The sequence below is a fragment of the Neodiprion lecontei genome, chromosome 5, assembly GCF_021901455.1.
Source record: "Neodiprion lecontei isolate iyNeoLeco1 chromosome 5, iyNeoLeco1.1, whole genome shotgun sequence".
In the NCBI taxonomy this organism is placed as follows: Eukaryota; Metazoa; Arthropoda; class Insecta; order Hymenoptera; family Diprionidae; genus Neodiprion; species Neodiprion lecontei.
Window position 1 is genome coordinate 22,014,498 of NC_060264.1, and position 21,009 is coordinate 22,035,506.

Here is a 21,009-nt window from a genome sequence, read left to right on the forward strand (position 1 = left end):
TACTGACTGGATAGCTGACTAGCGTCCTCGGCCTGAGTTGGTTAGAAGCAGACGAAATCTACACCAACGCTACAGTAGCCGCAATGGAACTAAAGAATCACGTGGTTCACTGCGTATGTCATTGGCTAAAATCGTAGAACCATGTGACTAAATCTGTTTCTGATAGGCTATCACCTACGTGACCCGTTACTTTAACTTCGGGTATCGCAGCGGTTTTTGGGGCTTCTAATCGACACAAGCTGCCGCGATCAATCTAAGATCAGTGGGTGAAACCCTTTTCAACGATAATAGAGCAAAAAATGGTCACGCGATTACTAATCCAGGGGAAAAGACAACATGGCCGTCACGTCACGTTAGCACACTTCGTATTGATTCTGACTATCAAATCGATTCCACAATTAATCAGTGATCGAGCGCAGTACGATTAGCGACTAAAATCATCGTATAAATAGATTCGTTGGAATTTTACGTTCCCCGGGAGCTTAAGAGCTGAGAAATCACTCTTGTAACTACGAAGACTTAACGCTTGAAATTTCGACGCTTTCCGACGCAACTCTGAATTCAGAACGAAAAGACTAAAACGGAAATTCAGTCAATCATACCGCTTATCATTCGTGCAGATGGGTACGCATGAGCGAAACGCTATGAAAATATTACAAGCAGTATCAAAAGCTGTTGCAAATAAAAAGCACCCTTATTTTGACCTTGATTCTCTGCATAATGGGGTTCGCAACGTTACGCATCGGTATTACAGTGATTAGACTGAAAATATTGGTGACTCTCAACCACCTCGATCGTTTTCTCCTGCACTGAGAAGAGTAGTAATTACATACCTACTCCACGGAATAGAGTTAGACCAGTGGCGATGGTTTATGACTGAAGAGGATTAGTGTGTGTCAACAAGAATACCGTCACCCAGCCATCGCCATTCGGTGTACAGGGTGTTCATTTTACAAACAGGTTTCACATGCAAGTATTTCGGAAATTTTATCAGCAGTCTTGGAGTGAGGGAAGTTTTTTTTACAAAAGTTCTGTTGCTTCATCGCCTTTAGCGAAACAAGATTGGGTTCTTCCACTAGCTTGTCTCTCGATCACTGATTACATAAATTGTTTAACAGTGGAATTAACGCGCGGAAAATTTCGCAACTTAAGTATACTCGTCAATCAAGCTTAAATCGAAGGAAAAATAACAGCTCAATTGTTTTTGACATGGTTTTATTGAGTCTGAAATAACGTTCGGTAAGCGAGAGGCCCCGGAGTCGATCATATAGACAACACTTATTTCAAAGTGCATAACGTGTCAACACCGACCATATTGTTTTATTTCAAACAGTTGAAATTTGTTCTTACGTAGTTACTTGTGCATTAAGCAGGGAATAATTGATTATAAATTTTAAACATTTTACCCTATTCAATTCGAAAAAGCTATTCAAAGGAATCAGCGTAGCTATAATGTTTCTTTTTTTCAGTTCCAATTTCATCGGCCGTTGAACATTTGACATAAGAAATGATTATAAAGTACAATTTCCTCCTGTTTCCATCTGTTTTGACTTTCAAATAAAAATATTGAAACAAAAGATTACATTGGTGAAATCGCAACTATATTGATTGAAAATTGAATATACAAGTTGACGAGAGTATAATATAGAAATATATCAGAAGTATACGTACAAGGTGTGCAATAATTGGTTGAAGGCCGATATTCGGGATGTATACTTATACACTATTCCTACACACATTTAGCATATCGCCTTGAAGTGTCCGCGTCCGCGATTTAACCGATAATGGTAGTTTGCGAATTGCAAAAAAATGTGAATCGTGCAGTAGTGTATATAAATCTTTTTATTCTCAATCTTGCCTCTGCCATTTAACAATTCTTAATTTATATTAGAATTAATGAGATGTTATTTTTTTCTAAGTTTTGGATTATTTTTTCGATCTATGGAATATTCTCTACATATCCAGGATCCTTGACGATAAAAAGTTGAAGTAAAGAATTCAAACAAGGAAGGAGTGAGAAGGAAAACGAAAAAATTTATCATACGTCATACACAACGTTACAATAATTTCTTTAATCCTTCTCACGCTCTCATTTTTTCATGCATCTTTCTTCCTCGTGCTGTAGGTATCACGCGTTGCAATATCGATTCTTGGTTTAAAGTTTTTTTTGAATTTTTTGGAAATCCGAATTTACGCAATACGCGTAATCATATGTATTCAAATCTGGCACCGATCCATCAGATATTATACATTCCTTTTTCTTGACACTTTTTTTACATATTTTAGACATAAGTACGGAATGTCCATAGTGATGTGAAATCTTCGGTTATATATATGTGGGCTATAATCTCTGCCCAACACTCGCGCCCGATTTTATGCAATCGGCCTCATTTCAATCTTCGTAAAATATTTCCAACTTCATCGAATTTCTATCCTCTCCTTATTCGGATTTAACAACGAAGAAGAAAGGGTGGACTTTACATCGCAGTCGATAGGCATTAGAACTTGCGCATGTCTACATGGAAGCAAGCTTAAATGTGTGATAATCTCGTTCTAACGTTATCTTCTTGCGAAATTTTTACGTCTACTTCCTGTGGATGTACCAAACATAGATCTGCATGCGCGTACTTACACAGGCATGATAATAATAGCATTCTTTGACATATTATGAGCTTCTAACTTTTCATTCGTGCATCTAAAGCATGTTCAATCGATCCATGTATCTGATCATAATACCGTGTGAAATCGCCATAGACATGGGCAAATATTATTACCGTTATACTTATAACGTGCGACAGCTTTTTATCACTCGCAGAATGAGAATATAAACGTATACGCTGCTGTAGTTTTCAAATCTCCCACGCGTAAAAACTCGGGGGTTTGAAAAGTGCCAACTACCGGTGGCGTCTCGCGGCTCGAACCTCCCTTAATTGCCGCAAACACTCAAGCGCCGCGCACGTTTCGCAATTCAAGTCGCCCTGACTCTGCAGTTCCTCAGATTTTGGATTTCACCTATCCTGCATTTTCTAATCACAGATATGACCTGTTCCCGATTTTATTCCATAAAATATGCACAAAGACTCAAACCTGGAATAAAATATGTATTAACATTATTGTTAATGATTTTCGCCATGTTATTTTCATCATTTTTTTTCTCGTTTCTCTGTTGCTCAATACTGTTGAAGAGTTGCAATATGGCTGAAAATTTTTCTTGCGCGCAATTTTCGCTTCCTGGTTTCTTAAGCCAAAAATTACCGTACCCACAATAAACCCTTTTTTATTTAAATCTCACTTCTATTATCCATCTAAAACTTGTTTCGGTTTTTGTTGCCCTGAGCAATATTGGTGCGGATGGGTTGATGGGTCGGTTATACAAGTACGGAACACCCCCTTTAAGTTGACCTTGCCCGCTGAACGTCCCGCGCTCCGCGTGATGCGCAACGGGCCATCCTTCCCTGACCCGGGGCGCTTCACATAACCAACGTGATAACGTTCGTGACGTCACACTAGTGTCGGTAACGTCACGGCAATGCCGCAGTTCCGTTTCATCGATCTATCACACAGCTGTGACCGTCTGCTAACGCCGACCCGATGAGAAAAGGCAGGAACGGTAGCAGCTGGCGATGGGAACAGACGATGAAATTTAATTCGCACGCAGACAAGTTTTGAATTGATGACGGATCCAATTTTTTTAATAAAAATTCAAGTAAAATAATTTCGGCGAATGTTGTGTTAAGTAATGTTTAATTTTTCTTTATCTTCTTCACGATTATTTAGAATTGTGTCGTACCAAAATTCCAGTGGATTACATTTTTTCGTCAATTTAGCCTATAGCTTTGCGATTTTTGAACATTGCAATAATGGAACTTAACCTAATATAACCTAACTCAAATAAAAACAAGTAAATTCTATATACGTTCGCCGGACGAAGTAATAGCAAAAGTCCAGCCAATTCTAAGCGATTTTCGAGTTTTCGCAATATTTTCACGATCCAGAATTCTCTGGATTCGCCTAGCGGGTCAAAAAACAAACGACTATAACCATTTGTAAGACGTCTCGAAGGCGTCTAAATGCGTCGGATTATATCAGTGATATCTTTAAAGCATCTCGAATTTTGACTCGATGCATAAGACTCCTTAAAGACGTCTTGAAGAATTCTAAATAATTCGTACCGTCGTATCAAAAACCGAGTTCAGTACTTCGTTGACGAGCCAAACTCAGCGAAAGAAATAAAAACAAATAGGAGAATGAAAAGGGGCATATGTATCCGTATTATCAAGCATCGTCTTAAGAGTAACAGCAGTAGTGGGTGTCGGTCACGGTCGGGTCTGCAGAAGTACTAGCCGCAAAGCGTCTTTGAGTTCTTTATTATGTTTGCACAGCTACTGATGCACCAACACAGCACATCTTTCTTATTATTATCTGTACATGCACGTGCATACTTGTACACGGGTACACCCACGTATACTACGCATAAACGGTGACGTCATGCGGCTTGCCCGGTAGCCAACTGACGTCACTCAACCGCAACGAGCTCTCCATTCATCCAAAAGTTTCGCACTTACATCTCCTGCGCACCTGGTGCTTATTATTATATGTTTATGTACGTACCTCGTTACGTATTTACGCTATACGTGAACTTATTTATCTATTTACAAAAAAAAAAAAAAATAAGGCTAGCGGGATAGAAAATTTCCAACACCTTATATAAAAACCATGATGCAATGCTTGTAGAAAAAAAACTTGTCAGAAAATTTGAATTACTAAGTTTTTTTTTTTTTATGTGACAACCTGATCGTTCGGTTCGAATTAGTGATCAGGTTCCAACACAGGTAGGTACGTGTATTACATCTACACCTATGCATGTGTTACCACTTACGTATGAATTATTTTTGGTCATTTCAATTTTGGATCCAGGAATACATGTCCAGTCTCTCCGAGCATGTAAGTTCACTTCACTGTTTCTTTAAACGGAGGAAATAAAAAAAGGCGGTAAGTAGAGTAGAAATTAATTACACTTTCACTATTTTCGTTAGCTTACGGAGCAGAAAAACACGTGTCGAATACTAAAAATTGAAAAAATTTCTATCGTATATATATATATACAGATATTAGATACATTCAAATATCTAGATACACATGTGATACTCAAGATGTAGGTACCACGGATTAATGTTTAGGTTTTCTTTCTTCTTTTTACTCAGGCTGAACACATAGGGTAGTCGAGTTATACGTGTAATTACACAGTTGCGACGCAAAATTATTCATCCGGTTTATATGAATATATCACGTATATTTACGTTACATATATATGTTTCACTCTCAATATCCATACGCGTATCCCATGATTAAATACTATATTATACAGTACACTTGAGTAATTTCACTCGATCGTGTGCAATTGTGTATTAATTGTACGTGAATGTGTTTCTTTTTTTTTTCATTTCACTGACCGTTCAATGTTAATCGTCCGAGATCAACGAGAGCTGATTTTTGTTTTAAATTACCGTTCGGAGGAAAGGATGAAAATTTCATACGAAAGATTAAAATACTACTGAACAGACTGCACTCTTTAAATATAAAAAGAAAACAACGGCACTATTGCGTTACGTCTCTGCGACGTAACAGCACAACGTGTTAAGCACCGTAACCGATCATGACCGCGGGAGAGTTTATAACGCGAATATAGCGACGAGGATCGGAGCCTGAGACGCCATCGACGACTGTTTGAATTTCTGACCGTGAGTCGATCGTTCCGAGGCTGAAAGACGAGAGTCAGTCGGTGGTCGTCGCCGTGTCGTCGTTGTGACGAAGCCGCACACGCGCGATCACAAACAAACACAGAGACGGCTGTGTGCTGCCAGAGGCTGGAGCGAGCGCGTGACGGTGTCATATGGAGGGACATGTAAGTGGGGTGTAGAACCTGCGCCCAACACCTACAACCGACCAGCAACCACCAATACCAGCCCAGGATCGACGGACGACGGGAAACGGACTGAAAATAGCGGCGTCCTTGGCGCCCGGTGACGTCTTTGGTTTCGGTCGATGCTGGCGGGGGCGGCTGCTCTGTGACGTCAAAGAATTTACGTGACGCCTCTTCTCGATTCCACGTGCGAACGAGTCGAGGGTGGAACGCCGCAGGCCGTTAAGTCGATACCCGAACAACACGCGCCAAAAAACGCAGTAAAGGCGTTGCGAAAACGTCTAGAGGGTCTTTACGAGTCGAAAAGACGTGAAACGATTACAGACTTGATAGCACATTACATTTTTATTATGCATCTCTGATTTATCTGAAGACGACCCAAGAAACGGCTTTCAAGCATGCAAAGACTTGTGATGCATCTATGAGGTTGAAGCATCTTCTTTTCTTATCGGTAAAAAAAACGTATTTTTGCAAGGATGCGGGGATGACTTCAAAGCGTCGAAGTCAGCTACACTTAAGGTCATTCGGACATTTGTGCCCGACGAATGAGAACGCGAGGAAAAAACGAGCATAAGTGAATAGCATGAAAGTGGAGAAAAGAAGAAACACGCGAAGTGAGATGATAATGTTATTGCCAAAAATGAAATTTCAGTCGAGAGTTTTGAAAACACACCCTCGTAGATGAATTTTACAATAAAAGCAAGCGGAAGTCTTCCATCAACGTGATCATATAGTGACACCGGTACATACGAACATCTCAATATTAGATCGAGGCCCGTCGGCACTGAGCCAGAGGAGCTTTTCTTTATACACAGGCTGTCAAGGTGTACACATATGCATATACGTGCAGGTATATATATAAGCCTCTGTATTCACCGGTTGGATTTTTACCAATTTTGATTACTCATACCAGCTACTGTGCAGCGAACACAGCACAGGCTAAGTACCATAGCGCAAAAATTATCTGCGCATTAACGAAACTTTACACACCAGATGTGCGGTGAGCAATCAACGGGCAAAATTTCATTTGTTTAAAATTATCAGGATGTCAAAACTACTTTTTTCGATTCTTCGTGAGATTGGAGCGCAATTGACGATCGGTAACATAATGCGCGCGATCTTTCAGATTTCTCATTCATTATGCTAAATCTATTTTATTCGTGATTACAGTTACGATTACCACCTTTCGAAAAGGACTGTGGATTGTTGAGTATGTTCCTATCGTTAAGTTGCGTAAAAACTGGTTCACTGAAAGAAACTCGAAATCATTGATGCGAAATGACGTTCCTGATTTCCTGAAATACACTTTAATTCATCGATCACCATCGGTAGACGGTGGTTGCAAATGTAGGAAATAACTGATATTAATTTCCGGATAAAATGACCTGGTAGTCATGTGAAAATTCCACGTTGATTGATAGTTTCACTTTCGATTGTTATTATGAGCTCTTCAACTCTTCAGGATTAGAGAAGCGTCACTGGTTCCTGAATATGGAAATAGTTATAATTGCATGAAAATCACTTCATTAATTATGCCAGTACCTATTAACGGGAGGATCTTGTAGTCGTAACAGCCATCCAAATAGTCGACTGAAGTGTTGACGGGGAAAAAAGGTTGGTATCGCGGATGGCACGCACCAGAAGGCGTGTAAAGAAACGTTTGGCGTTTGTGACCCGAGCTTGAGAGGCTGGATCGCAGTCGCGGATCGCGAGTTAGGCAGGTACTGTCTGTCTCCTCGCGAGTTAAGTGTGTATATATTTATAGTTGGGGTAGGAACAATGCAGTTGGCCTCTAGGAAGTTCTTTCCTGAGTTATACCAGCGCATTCGAGGTCCACCAGAGGCAGCTGTACCTCGACGCCTGATTACGCAACCTCGAATCTGCATACAACAGGGACAGTCGAAGCTCAGACTGATGGCGAAAAACCTTTCATGGTTCAATCACTCGGTATGTGATCAAGGATCAAGGATTCGGGATTAACAGAGTTGAGAGACCAGAGCACGGGGCGGTGGTTGGGGGAAAATGAATTTTTCACCCGTCTAGGTCTGGCTGCAGGCGTAATGACTAAAAAATGACACAGAACTACATGCGCTGTTGAGTATTCGGTACCAGCAGCGGTTACATCGTAACGACAATAGGAGCATGTGTCGATGGTGAAAATAGAGCGGTTTTAAAATAGATGAGCAACTGTTGGAAACAGGTTTGGTGAAATGCATCTCACGTACTACCGACCGCCACTACTACCCACAACCCATCCGGCTAGCCGGACAATCACGAAATATTTATGTCGCGTTTAACGTCGATTAAATTATTCAGGCAATGGAAATGCAGATTCGCACTCCAGATCGCCGAAACCCGAATCGAACCATCGCACCGATGATGACGAAACGTTCTTGTCACGCACCGGGTTAAATTGTAGTTCATCTAAGATTAGCGGGGACGGAGCGTGAAAGAAAGGCAGAGATTCGGTTCAAGTAGAAACGGCTTCGACTGTGTTATTATCACGCGGAAGGGCGGTGCTATTCATGACCTGCAATACCTTGCGACTAGGGATCTTAATCGTGATACAAATTCCGGTACCGAAACCAGTGATCATCGTCGGTACCACTTGCGAAATCGAACTTTATCGAATCCATCCCAGACCCACGATTACCGATTTCACGCTGGCAGATGGTTCTATCCAGCGTGCCGCGAATTCGGCATCAAGAGAAGAGTCGAAGCAATCGGGCTTTCGCTAACAGTAATACCAGAACCCGAATTAGTGTCTGGGAAAACGATTAGCGTAACCTGGACACCGAATCCCGACGACGCAATGGAGGGAAGACAGACAACGCTTAGACGGCCGATAAATACTATCGTCTGGAAGTCTCACGGGCATGATGCATGGACCAGACGTGGACTCCAGAATTTTGCGAGAGCTCTTCATCAAGACGATGAAAGCTAATCGCGACCTGTTGAACACACCGTCGGCGAGTGGCAAGGCCCGTTCATGTTTCCAGCCCGTTAGGATATACGGCAGGATTGACTGGAGGCCAACCGGTGTCGAGCATTCCCTCCGCAATTTACGCAACTTAATCGCAATTGGCCAGCTTAAGTCACGGTTAGAGAGGGACGGACCCTTCGCCGGTGGATCCGCATGCTTAGACAAACTCTCTCTTCCTCGATCATACTGTACATATAGTCAGACTTACACTTCGTTCTGGACTCGAGACGCTGACCGAGGTGGGGCTCGAAGGACTCTAGATTCCGGTGATGATTGTCGTTGTTGTTGGAGTCAGCCGAGGCCGAGGATGCCGAGGGAGGTTCTCCGGTGTCGAAATTCCGGCGGACTGTCACCGAGGAGGATTGGGACGACAGGTACAAGCTGCAGATGTGGAGGTCCTGGGCTGACCCGGTGCAAGGCGTCGTAGTCTCCGTAGTCCCGGCACTCTCGACAGTACGCATCGCACAACTAACCCCTCTGTGGTTTTTTCTCATCAACTGAAGAGCCTGCTAGTTCACCTCTCATCGGCTTTTCACTGTCACCATCCCCAAGCAGCCGGACACAACCGCCGGGGCCGGGGGACTCGAGAAAGTCCTTTGCTCCTTCGACGGTTTGTTATGACGGAAGAACTCTCCTTCTCGCTCTCTCTCTTTCTCTTTCTCTCTCTCTCTCTCTCTCTCTCTCTCTTTCTCTCTCTCTCGCTTTCTCTCCTTCTCTCTCTTTATTTACATTTGTACAACACACTGTACATTAATTAACCCACTTCAATATCTCCTCAACGCAGACCCTCCCTCGCAGTACAGATGACGGGCATTATTGCCACTGATGTATAAATCAGCTGAGACACCTAATCCTCATCCGTGAAGTCAGTTGGATAATCATCAGGTCGTGAAGCGAACGAACGTGAGAAGGGAATGACTCTGTTACGAGCGGGAAAAAGCATCCCATCAGTAGTCCTGATCCAGGGGTTAAATAGACGACACGAGATCCATGAAACGACTATACTTGCAAGTCAAGGTGTGCAGGTAATCAGCATACTACATGTCAGTGTTAATATAACGTTGGAATGGTTTTCGAAGATGATCCACAGGTTTGTGCAGAGCCAGGATGTCCCAGAGGGCGTCTTACTAACGACCATCAGGTAAGTATCATAATGCTTGTTCGCTTTTCGACTTGTGCAGTGGTATTTTAAAGTGATATGTCAGTGACCAATCTCATTGTGACGAACCTGGAAGCGACGGCCGGTGAACATCGGTCCCGAGAAACTTCCCACTTGCCGATGGTGATACCGTGGGTCGCAGAAGCCGTAGCTGACCGTTGCTGGGGTAGCGCATGCAGGGGCTGGTCACTTAAACACCCACTGCACTGATCACGTCACCCTCCGAATGCCCTGAGCCACGTGTTCGCCAGTGTAGAACCGAGCGACTTCTATCTGGTTCCTTGAAGTGAACCGATTCCGCGGCACGAACACTGACTACGGGTCGCGGTTCCGAAACGCGGCTGCTCCCCAGTGAGCGGGCAGAACCTGCTGGTGCTCGGATCTCGGTGCTGGACCGAGAGGCAGAGGGGAAATGAACGCAGAGGGAGAGACAGCCTCCCGAGGCGGGATCGAGTCTAGGCGTCTTGGACAGGCAGTCGTGCTGGTCGTCCGTTCGAAAAGCCGGCCACCGCGTAACTGACTCCGGGCTCGGCGGTGGTGCCCGCTATATTAAAACCGTACTGTGTGTAGCCTGGCGAACGGCACTTCGTGACGTCACTCCCGGCGGCTACGTCACACCCACCGCGGGCCGGATCGATGGACCGGCGCTGGGCACCGCTTCCACTCGCCAGCGCACGTGACGCGCTACCAGTTGCGTCATCACCTGCCACGTCACACCCGACTGAGACGCTGACACCCCGACACACCGGCGGAAGCGAGACCGATGATCGACGTCAGGGCTACCCAGGGCCACCTGGGCTGCCGCCCGTTGCGTTGGTCCGGGACTCCGCCGCGTTCCATTCATGATCGACGCGCCATCAATCGGAAAATCGGGGATGGTGCGCTCGAGGAAACAGCACGTGGCTGACCTTCGTCACACTACCACTCCAACTGCCATCCAGGATCAAAGACTCCGCAAACGGTCAAAGACAGCACCTGGTAGAGAAAGGTTGCCAAGGGATCCGGAAACTGACAGCCCTTCCGGCTTTCATAGGAAGATAAACTGCTGGATGGTGAGATTTGGGAATGATTGAGTGCGGTCCAATTACACCTCAAGTGCAGTCAAAGTCCGATTCACAGTACTTGGACTCTGTTTGGATTGACACTTGGTCTTCATTTCAGTCGTGATGGACCTCGTTACTTGATTAATTTTTGGCGGAAGCCCACCCAGGATGAACGACTCTTCTCACGTTCAAGGACACCACCTGCTATGCAGAGGTAACCAATGCATCCGGAATCATGCATCAATGCGTTTGGGAATAATTTATCGCAGTCCAATCACACTTCAAGTGCAACGGAGGTCCTATTTACTACACAGTACTTGGATTCTCTTGGAATTGACACGTCGCTTTTTCTCAGTCCTTATTACATAGATGACGTCAGTCTAATTAGTCAGGATTAAATACTCTGTACGCAGTCAAGAACACCACCTGCTATGCAAAGGTTGCCAACCTACTAACACTTTCTGCTTCGTCAGATAGGAAAGAAAAATAGCTTGATGGTTGCAAGTTCTAAAACTGTTTAGTACAGTCCAGTTACACGTCAAATGTCTAATTTACAGTACCTATTTGGTCTCTCTTGGAATTGATACTCTTCTTTTTTTCAATCCTGATAGATTTGCATGAATAATCTTTTGAGGAAGTCTGTTCAGTCGTCCAAAGTGCTGTGAAGGTATCGGTATAAAATATCTGATACCTACGTCGTGGCCTCATGTTCACCTGAAATTAACACTTTCTTGAATATACAGTTGAACCTCATGATCTGTGAAAAATTCTGGAAGGATTCAGAAAGCCTAATGATATTGAAAAGGAAGGTGAAAGACAGGTGATTCAAGTTTCGAGTTAGGTGTCGAGCTGATATTTGGTAAATGTAAATATCTCACAGGCGATATCTTAGATTCGATTGTACAAATTAACTGTATTATAATTTTGAGTACGGTCAGCTGTGGAAAAAAATCTAGTAAACGAACACACTGAAAAATAGTAAAATTCAAGTCGTATGCAAATATGAAAGAAGACAACACATTTTGCAGATACGTCGAGAGAGAAAAAAGACCAGTAAGAGATGATACCGGTGACGTCATCTGATCCAGTCCCTCCCATGATTGGATATTATCCAATCGCTCCCGCTCCTGATTGTCTGGGTGCTTGGCTTTCCGCATTCTCCGCTGTGACGTCACGGAAGAGTGGGAATATTGTCTCCCTGAGATTCCATCCTTTTCCAATTTCTGTCCTCTAGATCCTTCAATTTTCCAGCGTCGCAGAAAATGTACTAAATATGAAAGGGAAAGAGAGAAAATTGAAAGAAAAAATTCATAAAGGACGGTGTCATGACGGGTAAAAATCGATGAAACGAGATTCACGCGTCTTTATACAACCGTGGAAAAGTGCATAAGGCGTCTTGATGATGCAACGTCAAGTTGTTGCCACCGGATTAGCGGCTGAGGCGCTTCCTCAACCCTGCGATGAGCTTTAGCAAGCCTGTCCCGCATGACAAGTCCCTCAAGTCTCTTGGCATGAAGCGAGAAGATGCCTTCCGCCTAGGAGAGAGAATGAAAAGAATAAAAAAAACTTGGGAACAAAAAAACAGACTAGAATCCGCTACCTGACTAATCTAACAATAGACAAACTCGAACTCTGCGGCAGTGCGTTACTGTTGCACGCTGATTCTGATCTTCATGAGATAAATGGAAGCGATAATGATTACCGATCGTTGTCTTGTTTAGATCGGTTACCAAATCTTTCAAGTGTTCAGACTATGAAGTGCGGATTAGGATCGATTCTCATGAGAAAAGCATCTGTTTTTTTGTTTTTCTTTTGTAAATTGCCAAATTTTGATCCCTACCATTGAAGAAAAATCGGGGATTTGAGACAATTGAATTTGAAACTTGTGGTGGTATCGCAGAATAATAAACACACAACGTGGTTATGCAACTCGACATCGGATCGATTTTCAAGAAATAGTATATTGTGTATCGAGGGCGGCAAGGAGGCGATTTTGAACAGCGCGAAGTCAGCCGCACAAGCGAAGCGAGGGTGGCCTTCACACTAGTCAAATCGCATTCCACCCGTGATGGACACGATATTTTTTGTCCGACTCTTTTTGAAAACGCGTCATTCCATGCATGCTAAGCAGGTGAAAAGTAGCGCGTTTCAGACCAATTCGGAAAGTCCTTGTCCACCCGCTTTCGAATTGGCCTGAAACGCGCTACTTTGTGCCTGCTTTACATGCATGGGGAATGACGAGTTTTCAAAGAGATCGGACAAAAATGTAAATTTCCCCTACAGAGCTCGAACACGCACCGATAAGAAGTTCAGGATTGTGTATAGAATGGGGCTGTTAAGCTCTTTTTCGCTTTTGAAATACGCGGACTTTGACATTTCGAGACATACTTCTACTTCAACGCTGACATTGACTTGGGCACCCCCTTAAGCGAATTTTTAATTACGTCGACTGATGTTTAGTTGCAGTGTCAAAATATATTAGGGTGGCCCTTATATGGGGTCAAAAAAAATTCATAATGGAGCCTATCAAATCGGTTCCAAATGGTGGAAAAAAAAAAAATTCCCCAACTTTTTCAGATTTCTATTTCATTCATAGGGAGACTAGGGGAACGAAATAAAAATATGAAAAAATTGAGCTATGTTTCTTTCACCATTTGGAACCGATTTGAAAGGCTCCGTCATGAATTTTTATTTTTTGATCGCATATAAAGACCACCTTACTGTATAAGAGTATAATGTGTGAATAGAATGTATAATGGAATAACGTGACATTTCGAAAATCGAATAGTTATGTAAATTTAGTTACACACACCGATCGACCAATTTCAAAACTTGCGGCAGCATTTACAGCATAACATCGTTTTAATTCAAAATCACGAATTTCAGATGACGAATTATCCTTTTCAAGCTATACTGAAAGATTGGTATCAAAATCGAAATCGGGATCAGGAGAGCGGATGAATACAGCTGAAACTCGACTCTCAACCGCCCCATCATCACCACCGTCATTATCACGCAAGAACACACCTGCCAGAGTTAAGAACCGGTCTCGATTGGCAGTAATAAACCAGGAAGGGACCCGTCGAGGGCGCCTGGTTTTCTTGCGTAACTCACAACTGTACTTACGGGTACACATGTAACGGACACATACCCAACGTTTACTTTTTCTATCTCTTTCTCTCCTTAAGGGGATTTTGGACCTCTGCTGAATGCGGCAAATCATATTTTAACATTCTTACGTTTGTGAAATCTCTTTAAATCTTGGCAGATGATAAGGCTTATATGATTGTGCTTGTAGGTTGGCTCGAGTATGTACGAAAAATTGAGGAAAACACTGAACACGTGTTCAACGGATTCTCACTCGCTTTGAGATTATGGCACGCTACTGTTATTTCAATCCCATATTTTTCATATTTTTGCATCAATTTTCGATCTTATTCGCACCAACCCTTACGAACAATTGCAAACACTACCATTTTCCAAAGTTTAAAACGATTTAGTTGCTATGAAGGGAAAAAGAATTTTAAGATAAGATTTTGCTACTTCGTCGGGCTCAAGAGGTGCTGGGAGCTTTTTCTTCTCTCCGATTCACCCTGATTTCATTCTCAATGCTTCTTTTGTTCCATTTGAAGATAGGTTTTTAACGGATTTCCGTGGTTACTACGTATCTGAGCTTTTCGATTGTAATTTTTATTTTTAGATTTTCATCATATCTGGCAAATTCGAATGCTTTTTTCATTTCCGTGAACTTTAAACCGAAAAGGTCGGATTATTGACAAAACTGCTGATCAGATACTACCTCTGAAACAATGCTCTATCGTACGCGAAGAAAAGAAAAAAATCAAGATGGTTCTGTACTAATAAAATCGGATTTAATCGATTTTATTTTTACGTTTCTAACTCCTTTTTCTTTTGTCTCTCTTTTCATCATGATAGTATGGAAATTATTTCGACATATTTATGTTATAATATATAATAATTAATATTATAATATATATAATTTCAATACAACGTTAATAGACCCTCAGAAATTAAAATAGGAAGAAAAGAAAAACGAATTATGATTTATTTATCCGATAATGGCAATTCTATTATTTATCTTGTTTATAAGAAATCTGAAAACAGATTCATTCTAATTTACATACATATGCCCAAATACATTTAAAATTGTATTAACCCACAAATATCTAGCATAATTACACCATTCGTTCCATGTATTTTGTTCCTTTATCCTAATATTTATTGAATAAATTAATCTTCAATCAATATCATATATAACTGTAACGACCTGACTTTTTTTGCCAATTTATTGCCTCGATTTCGTCATCCAATCTAAGACTGTTATAATACCCTTGATTAAATTCCAAAGCCCTGAGAAGGACCTCTGCTCGCCACATTTATACTTCCGTTACGTTATTATTAAATATTATTGCAACAAGCAAATGGCGCCCAACATTATTAGTATATATGCTTTGCAAGATGGTCGGAGTGTCACATTATGTATGTATTAAATCGAGTGATAAAATTAAATCTGATCAGTGGTCGTCGATTGGTAGTGAAGACGAGATTACAATCTTTTGTTTATTTCTGTTCTATACATCTGCAAAAAAGGTGTGAACCCGTAGGCGGAGAATACATATATTACATTAACGTTACATTTTTCACCCATCCCATGTTTTGTGCGCGGCATGTACACATATTCGTGTAGGTAAAAGCTTGGACATCCGTGAAAGCTCGATAGGTGTAATAAATATTAAATACCGCTGCCATAACGTCCATGCATGCATCATACATTCACACATACGCAATGTTGTAATTTTATTTATTCCCTCATAATTTTAGAATATAAATCCTTCTGACCGTTCCAAAAAAGAACGCCTGCCTGCAGTCAATCAGTACTTGTTACCTTGTCGTATGCATGTATTGCCCGTTAAACGGTATTTAAATAATCGCTTTTTAGTTTTCTTGTTCTATTTTTTTAACTCCTCGCATTTTTAATATCTCGCCAGATCTTTGGCGACCTCATCAAGGTTCGGTTTATCAAATTCTCTGATTCATTCCCAAAAATTCTGTGCATACACTTGTGTGTTATACATACATGAAACACAATAAACGTTTCTAGCTGTTAAGTGTGGAACCATGTGATCTATCAATATGACCAGAAATGTAGCTGCGTGGTTAACTTTGCATTCACTTTCTGATATTTCTTGTTTTATTATTATTATTTTTTTTTCTAGCATTAACGTTGAAGATACGATGGCATTAACAGCTTAAAAAATTCGAAGGATGTGCCAATCGATAGATCTTTTTTGAACTTTGAATTTATTTGTGCATTAGCATTTTATTACTATAATTGTCAGTCGTTCATTAAATTATTGTCAAACATATACTTCATTTTACCATCGGCATTACACATCAGTAATTATATATTTTGTCGAACGAGAAACAAGGAGACTGATCCCACACAGGATAAGAAAACATAGCTCGTTTTAGGCTAAAAACTTGTCACCTTTTTGCGTAAGGCACGATCGTACGATGCTAGTTTGTTTAGTGGTTCGGTTTTCTTTGTCCGTATCAACTGCTCGTGTCGGTTTTATAGTTCGAACCAAATTGCTTTACAATAGCTGTCAAGATTTGTAAATATTAGGAGCGGGATCAAGTGAAAATGCTTATTTGCACACCTTCGGGATAGAAAGAGTATCCTGCACCAATTTTATGAAAACCGGTTCGGCGGTTCGGCTGTAACCTTCTTTACAAGGAATCGGTAGTTAAACATGTGCATCCATTGTTGAAAATGGTCGAAAATAACTTCTTAGGTGCCAAAACATGCTTCCTGTATGGTTTGACAATTTTTTCTCGATCCGTAGTTTTTTGCGATAGCGAATGTATAAGACACGTCGTTTTTAACGATCGTGCCTAAAAACGAATCGAAAATCTAATTATCTGTAAAATAAAATTACACTGCACACGGTCCTCCTAATAAACGATTATCGTTAAGTTAAGAATCGCAGCTATGAGATCGTTAAACCAAGACCTGTCCAAACGTGCTGCATTGCGCCTGTGTAACCCGTATCTATAAATATACATAAGTACCAGTTGGAGGCATGCAAGTATAAGCATAAATATATATACATGTGCATGTGTATGTACATAAGAGTAACGGGGCGTTGATCAACACCGTATGGTAAGGACTGGCCATCCATTAAAGAAGAAATTGAAAGTTCTGGTAATAAAATAAATTGGGCGGACGGTTTTACCTGCACACGCATATGTCTAATATATTAACATAGGATATATATATATATACATATATATATACAGGCAATAGTGTTTCGCGCGCATTCTCAGTACGAGTTTAGATCAACTCAAATATACATGTATATATTATCTGACGATAGTGATCATCATTATTGTTGTTATTATGTAAGTCTCGTGGGATTTATAATTTTTTTTTTTATTCTGTTTCGAATCAGGATTCCTATCCCGCTAGAATAATCGTGCGATAGGATAGTTAATACAACCGTGTGCGATGCGATGTTCCCTCCGTATTATTCCCAGTATTCATCAGCTATCGAAGGTCGTATTAGATGCACGATTATAAACAATATTGCGGAAATGTAAAATCCGATTGCTGCTGACCGAAGCATTAATAATGGTCAGACGAAGAATCAAAAATGATATTTTTCATACATTCTATCATGTATTTATAACGCAGCTATCTGGTTTGAATGATCGCTGTGCACAACTGAAATTCCCGCGAAAAACTTGCTTATAGCTGAAACGAAATGATCGTAATGCGGAGAATTATATATTATGTTTATTTATTTACCGCATTCTAATTTAAAGTGACAAATGCAAAAACATATAAAAGGGCCAGGGGCAACGTGAATCAGCGTGTTTTAATTAATATTAATGATTGAATTGCGAAAAAAATCCATGCGCACGTTACTTTCCGTATATATGTGTTTATATGTTAATGCAAAAAATATACCGCTGAAACGCTATAAACTAAATACAGAGGAAGAAAAAGACGTAAGAAGATAATGAAAAGAAAACACAGAAAACATACGGGCTATAATAAATTAAATTTACAAGTGCTGTTTTGGTGATAAAAGAAAAGAAAAGCCTAACCCAACCTCGTTCATGAAATCGGTGATCGGCATTACGGGATTGTAATCGATCGACGAAACCGCGCGCCGATTACAAGTTCGAATAAGTTACCTGTTTCCACTTATGTTACCTGCCATGTGCGTATTACGTGCACATGGAGTATGCATAAAGTAGGAAACTCGGCGCAGTTGCACCCTCGGCGGATTTATAAGATCGAATAACTCGGTTCGGTCCATTTGCGGTTGATTCGCAGTGGAGCTGAACTAAGCTCAGTGAGAAGACAGACGATCTGCACCAACCGCCGCGGGAGATGCAAAGCGAACGCAGCCGACTGGCTGCACCAAGGTATGCACCTTACTTACGATCCATCCAAGAGACGAGAAAATAATTGAACGGCTGTCATTCCGAAATAGGTATGACGATTCATTCCCTGATGGCCGCGTGCTTATCTAGTCAGCTAGCTTGGCATCGACAAGCTGCCGCAGCTCAAGACTGCAATACCGCGTCGGCAACCTGCCGCAAACACACGGACGGTTGCAAACGAATGATTGGACCGTGCGGCACGAGGTTCCTTGTACCATATGCCTTACGCCTTCCAGTAAACGCTAAATTGACAAGCTGCGTGTGCTCCGATCTTTGATTTTCTCTGTGCCTTTGTCCTGAAATGAATGTTGGGCGAAATTCTACAGGGCGACTGGAACACTTCACAGGAAACATTTCCTGAATCACTCCTGAGGTCTAGTGTCAATTCTGAGACAGCTAATGTAAAGACCGTTAAGTGGGTGCGATACTCGATTTCGATGTGAACTTGGGTATCTCCGAATGATCAAAGTCCACGATTTCGAACGCGAAAACAGGCTCAACCGCCACAATCTACATTGGAATCCTGAACGAAGAGATACCCGAACATTTCTTTATTTTTGCCTAAAACCAAAGTTTTTTGACATGTTTTTGTTCTAAATTACATGTAGAATGTAAGTGTTATCCTGTTTTTTGCCTCCGAAATCTTTTAATTTGGATATTTGGATACGTCTAAGTCTACGTTGGAATCGAGTACAATATTCCCGTAAGAAACCGCGAAGACGATCTTCACTACAGGTGTAATCTGGCCTGACTTAATCTCATATGACATAACCTAACCTGTTTGCATACTACGGTTAATGTAAGGAATAGAAGTCACAGCAAAAGATGAATTGGAGGAAGCATTACTAGCGCGTATGGCGTTTTTCAGCGTAAAAAAGGACTGAAGAGATATAAGGCACGGTGTCGTACTCACGAACACTAATGGAAATTTATTCAGAGTTTACACGGGATGATCGAGTGATGCTAATTAGAAATCTAGTCCTTGGCATACCAGGCACTAGAAGCTGTTCCGCACCAGGAATAAAAATAAAAATCAATACCGAGAATATATTTATATTTATATACATTAAGAAAAACAAGAAGAGGATTTAAATTATTAAATATTCATTGAATTAATTCAACGATTTTTTCGGATAGTCCTAACAGTACACGTAGATATACTATGAATTTCGAATTTAAGTTTACGATGAAACAAAATTGGTTATTTAATTAGTTGGTCAGGCAGAGTCTGGAGAACTCAATAGATTGGTTTATTGTCAAAAAGGAAATTCAAGTCCGAGCGTATTTAGCTTGTCCGATACAATATTTTTTAAACTGAAGGAGATATGACATTGTACACAACAAACTGAAACTACAGCGACTCACCCTCGTATTTCAATAAAAAATGCATTTGGATAATTTGATGATTTATTGCATACGATATGCTATTGTCATTGACCGTCGCCAAATAGGTGTAAAAGCATCACTCCAAAATAATTTTTCGAAGAAATAATCGGTTCAAAACTATAACCCAACTCGAAACATGGAAATCAGAGAATCAGGAGATTATCAGATCGATCTCAATTTTGTTTTGGTGAGATAATATTCAATTCGTAAAAGCAGATATGTAGCATTTAATCGCTAGATTTCGAAATTGGCTTCAAGATTTTATTTATGATTTTCAACGACACGTTTTTTGTCGACTACAATTAAATGTATATTTAATTTTATTCGTCCGATATTTAAATAAAATGCATGATATAGAACTATTATAGCGTACCTTTTGTTTGATTTTACACGTTTTTAGTTAATTTTAGAAAGAATTTTTGTTTTCTAATTGTAGTACAATCTGATAAAAAATACACTTTTTAAAAATCAATGTTAGAATCTCACGCACTTGACGAATATTTGTTTCCACATAGGTTACATTTCGTCTATTAAAATAGTTATTTATTTTATCCGATGGACGTCACATTGAACAAAATATACATTTTGGCCATCACATAAGTATTTATGCCCATGAGCGATTATTACATTCAATAATTTGATACTTTTGAACTGACATAATCGGCAATCAGACTTAATTTTTTACGAATGATATTGAATTGCTTCTTTCAAGCGAACTTTTCGATTTATAAAATAGTAGTTCAATTTCACGGGAAAAATATTTATTTCCTTGAGATATATATAACTTGAAAATATGTAAAATTTTATTTAATGCATAGATGCTGTTGTTCCAACAGATGTGTGTAGTTGATTGCACTTGTAAATTTTTCGTTAAATCGAATTTGAAGGCAAGAAAAATTATTTATTCTATTTGATGCTTTTTTTTCTTAGCGTTGAAATAGAAGATGCGAAAACTGCACACGTGTGTCTCGGCAATCTCTTGTACGTACCTGCGTCCGACTGTTGCGCAATACACCGAATGTGCTTGTAGCCCATCGCTGAA

The 21,009-nt window shown here is 40.7% G+C and overlaps 1 protein-coding gene across 3 annotated transcripts in view; it reads right to left on the bottom strand.

Annotated features, from left to right (window-relative positions):
- The window catches only part of LOC107217651 (nuclear receptor subfamily 4 group A member 2), a 43,357-nt gene extending 32,774 nt beyond the window's left edge, over positions 1–10,583 (bottom strand). For 2 of the 3 annotated variants that reach the window (XM_015655266.2, XM_015655265.2), the window contains exon 1: positions 9,115–10,583. In XM_015655266.2, the coding sequence (XP_015510752.2) occupies positions 9,115–9,400 (286 nt within the window). In that variant the 5' untranslated portion in view covers positions 9,401–10,583. The remainder of the gene's footprint in view (positions 1–9,114) is intronic. The other variant, XM_046740197.1, reaches the window with a different exon arrangement.
- Positions 10,584–21,009: the final 10,426 nt, after the last annotated feature.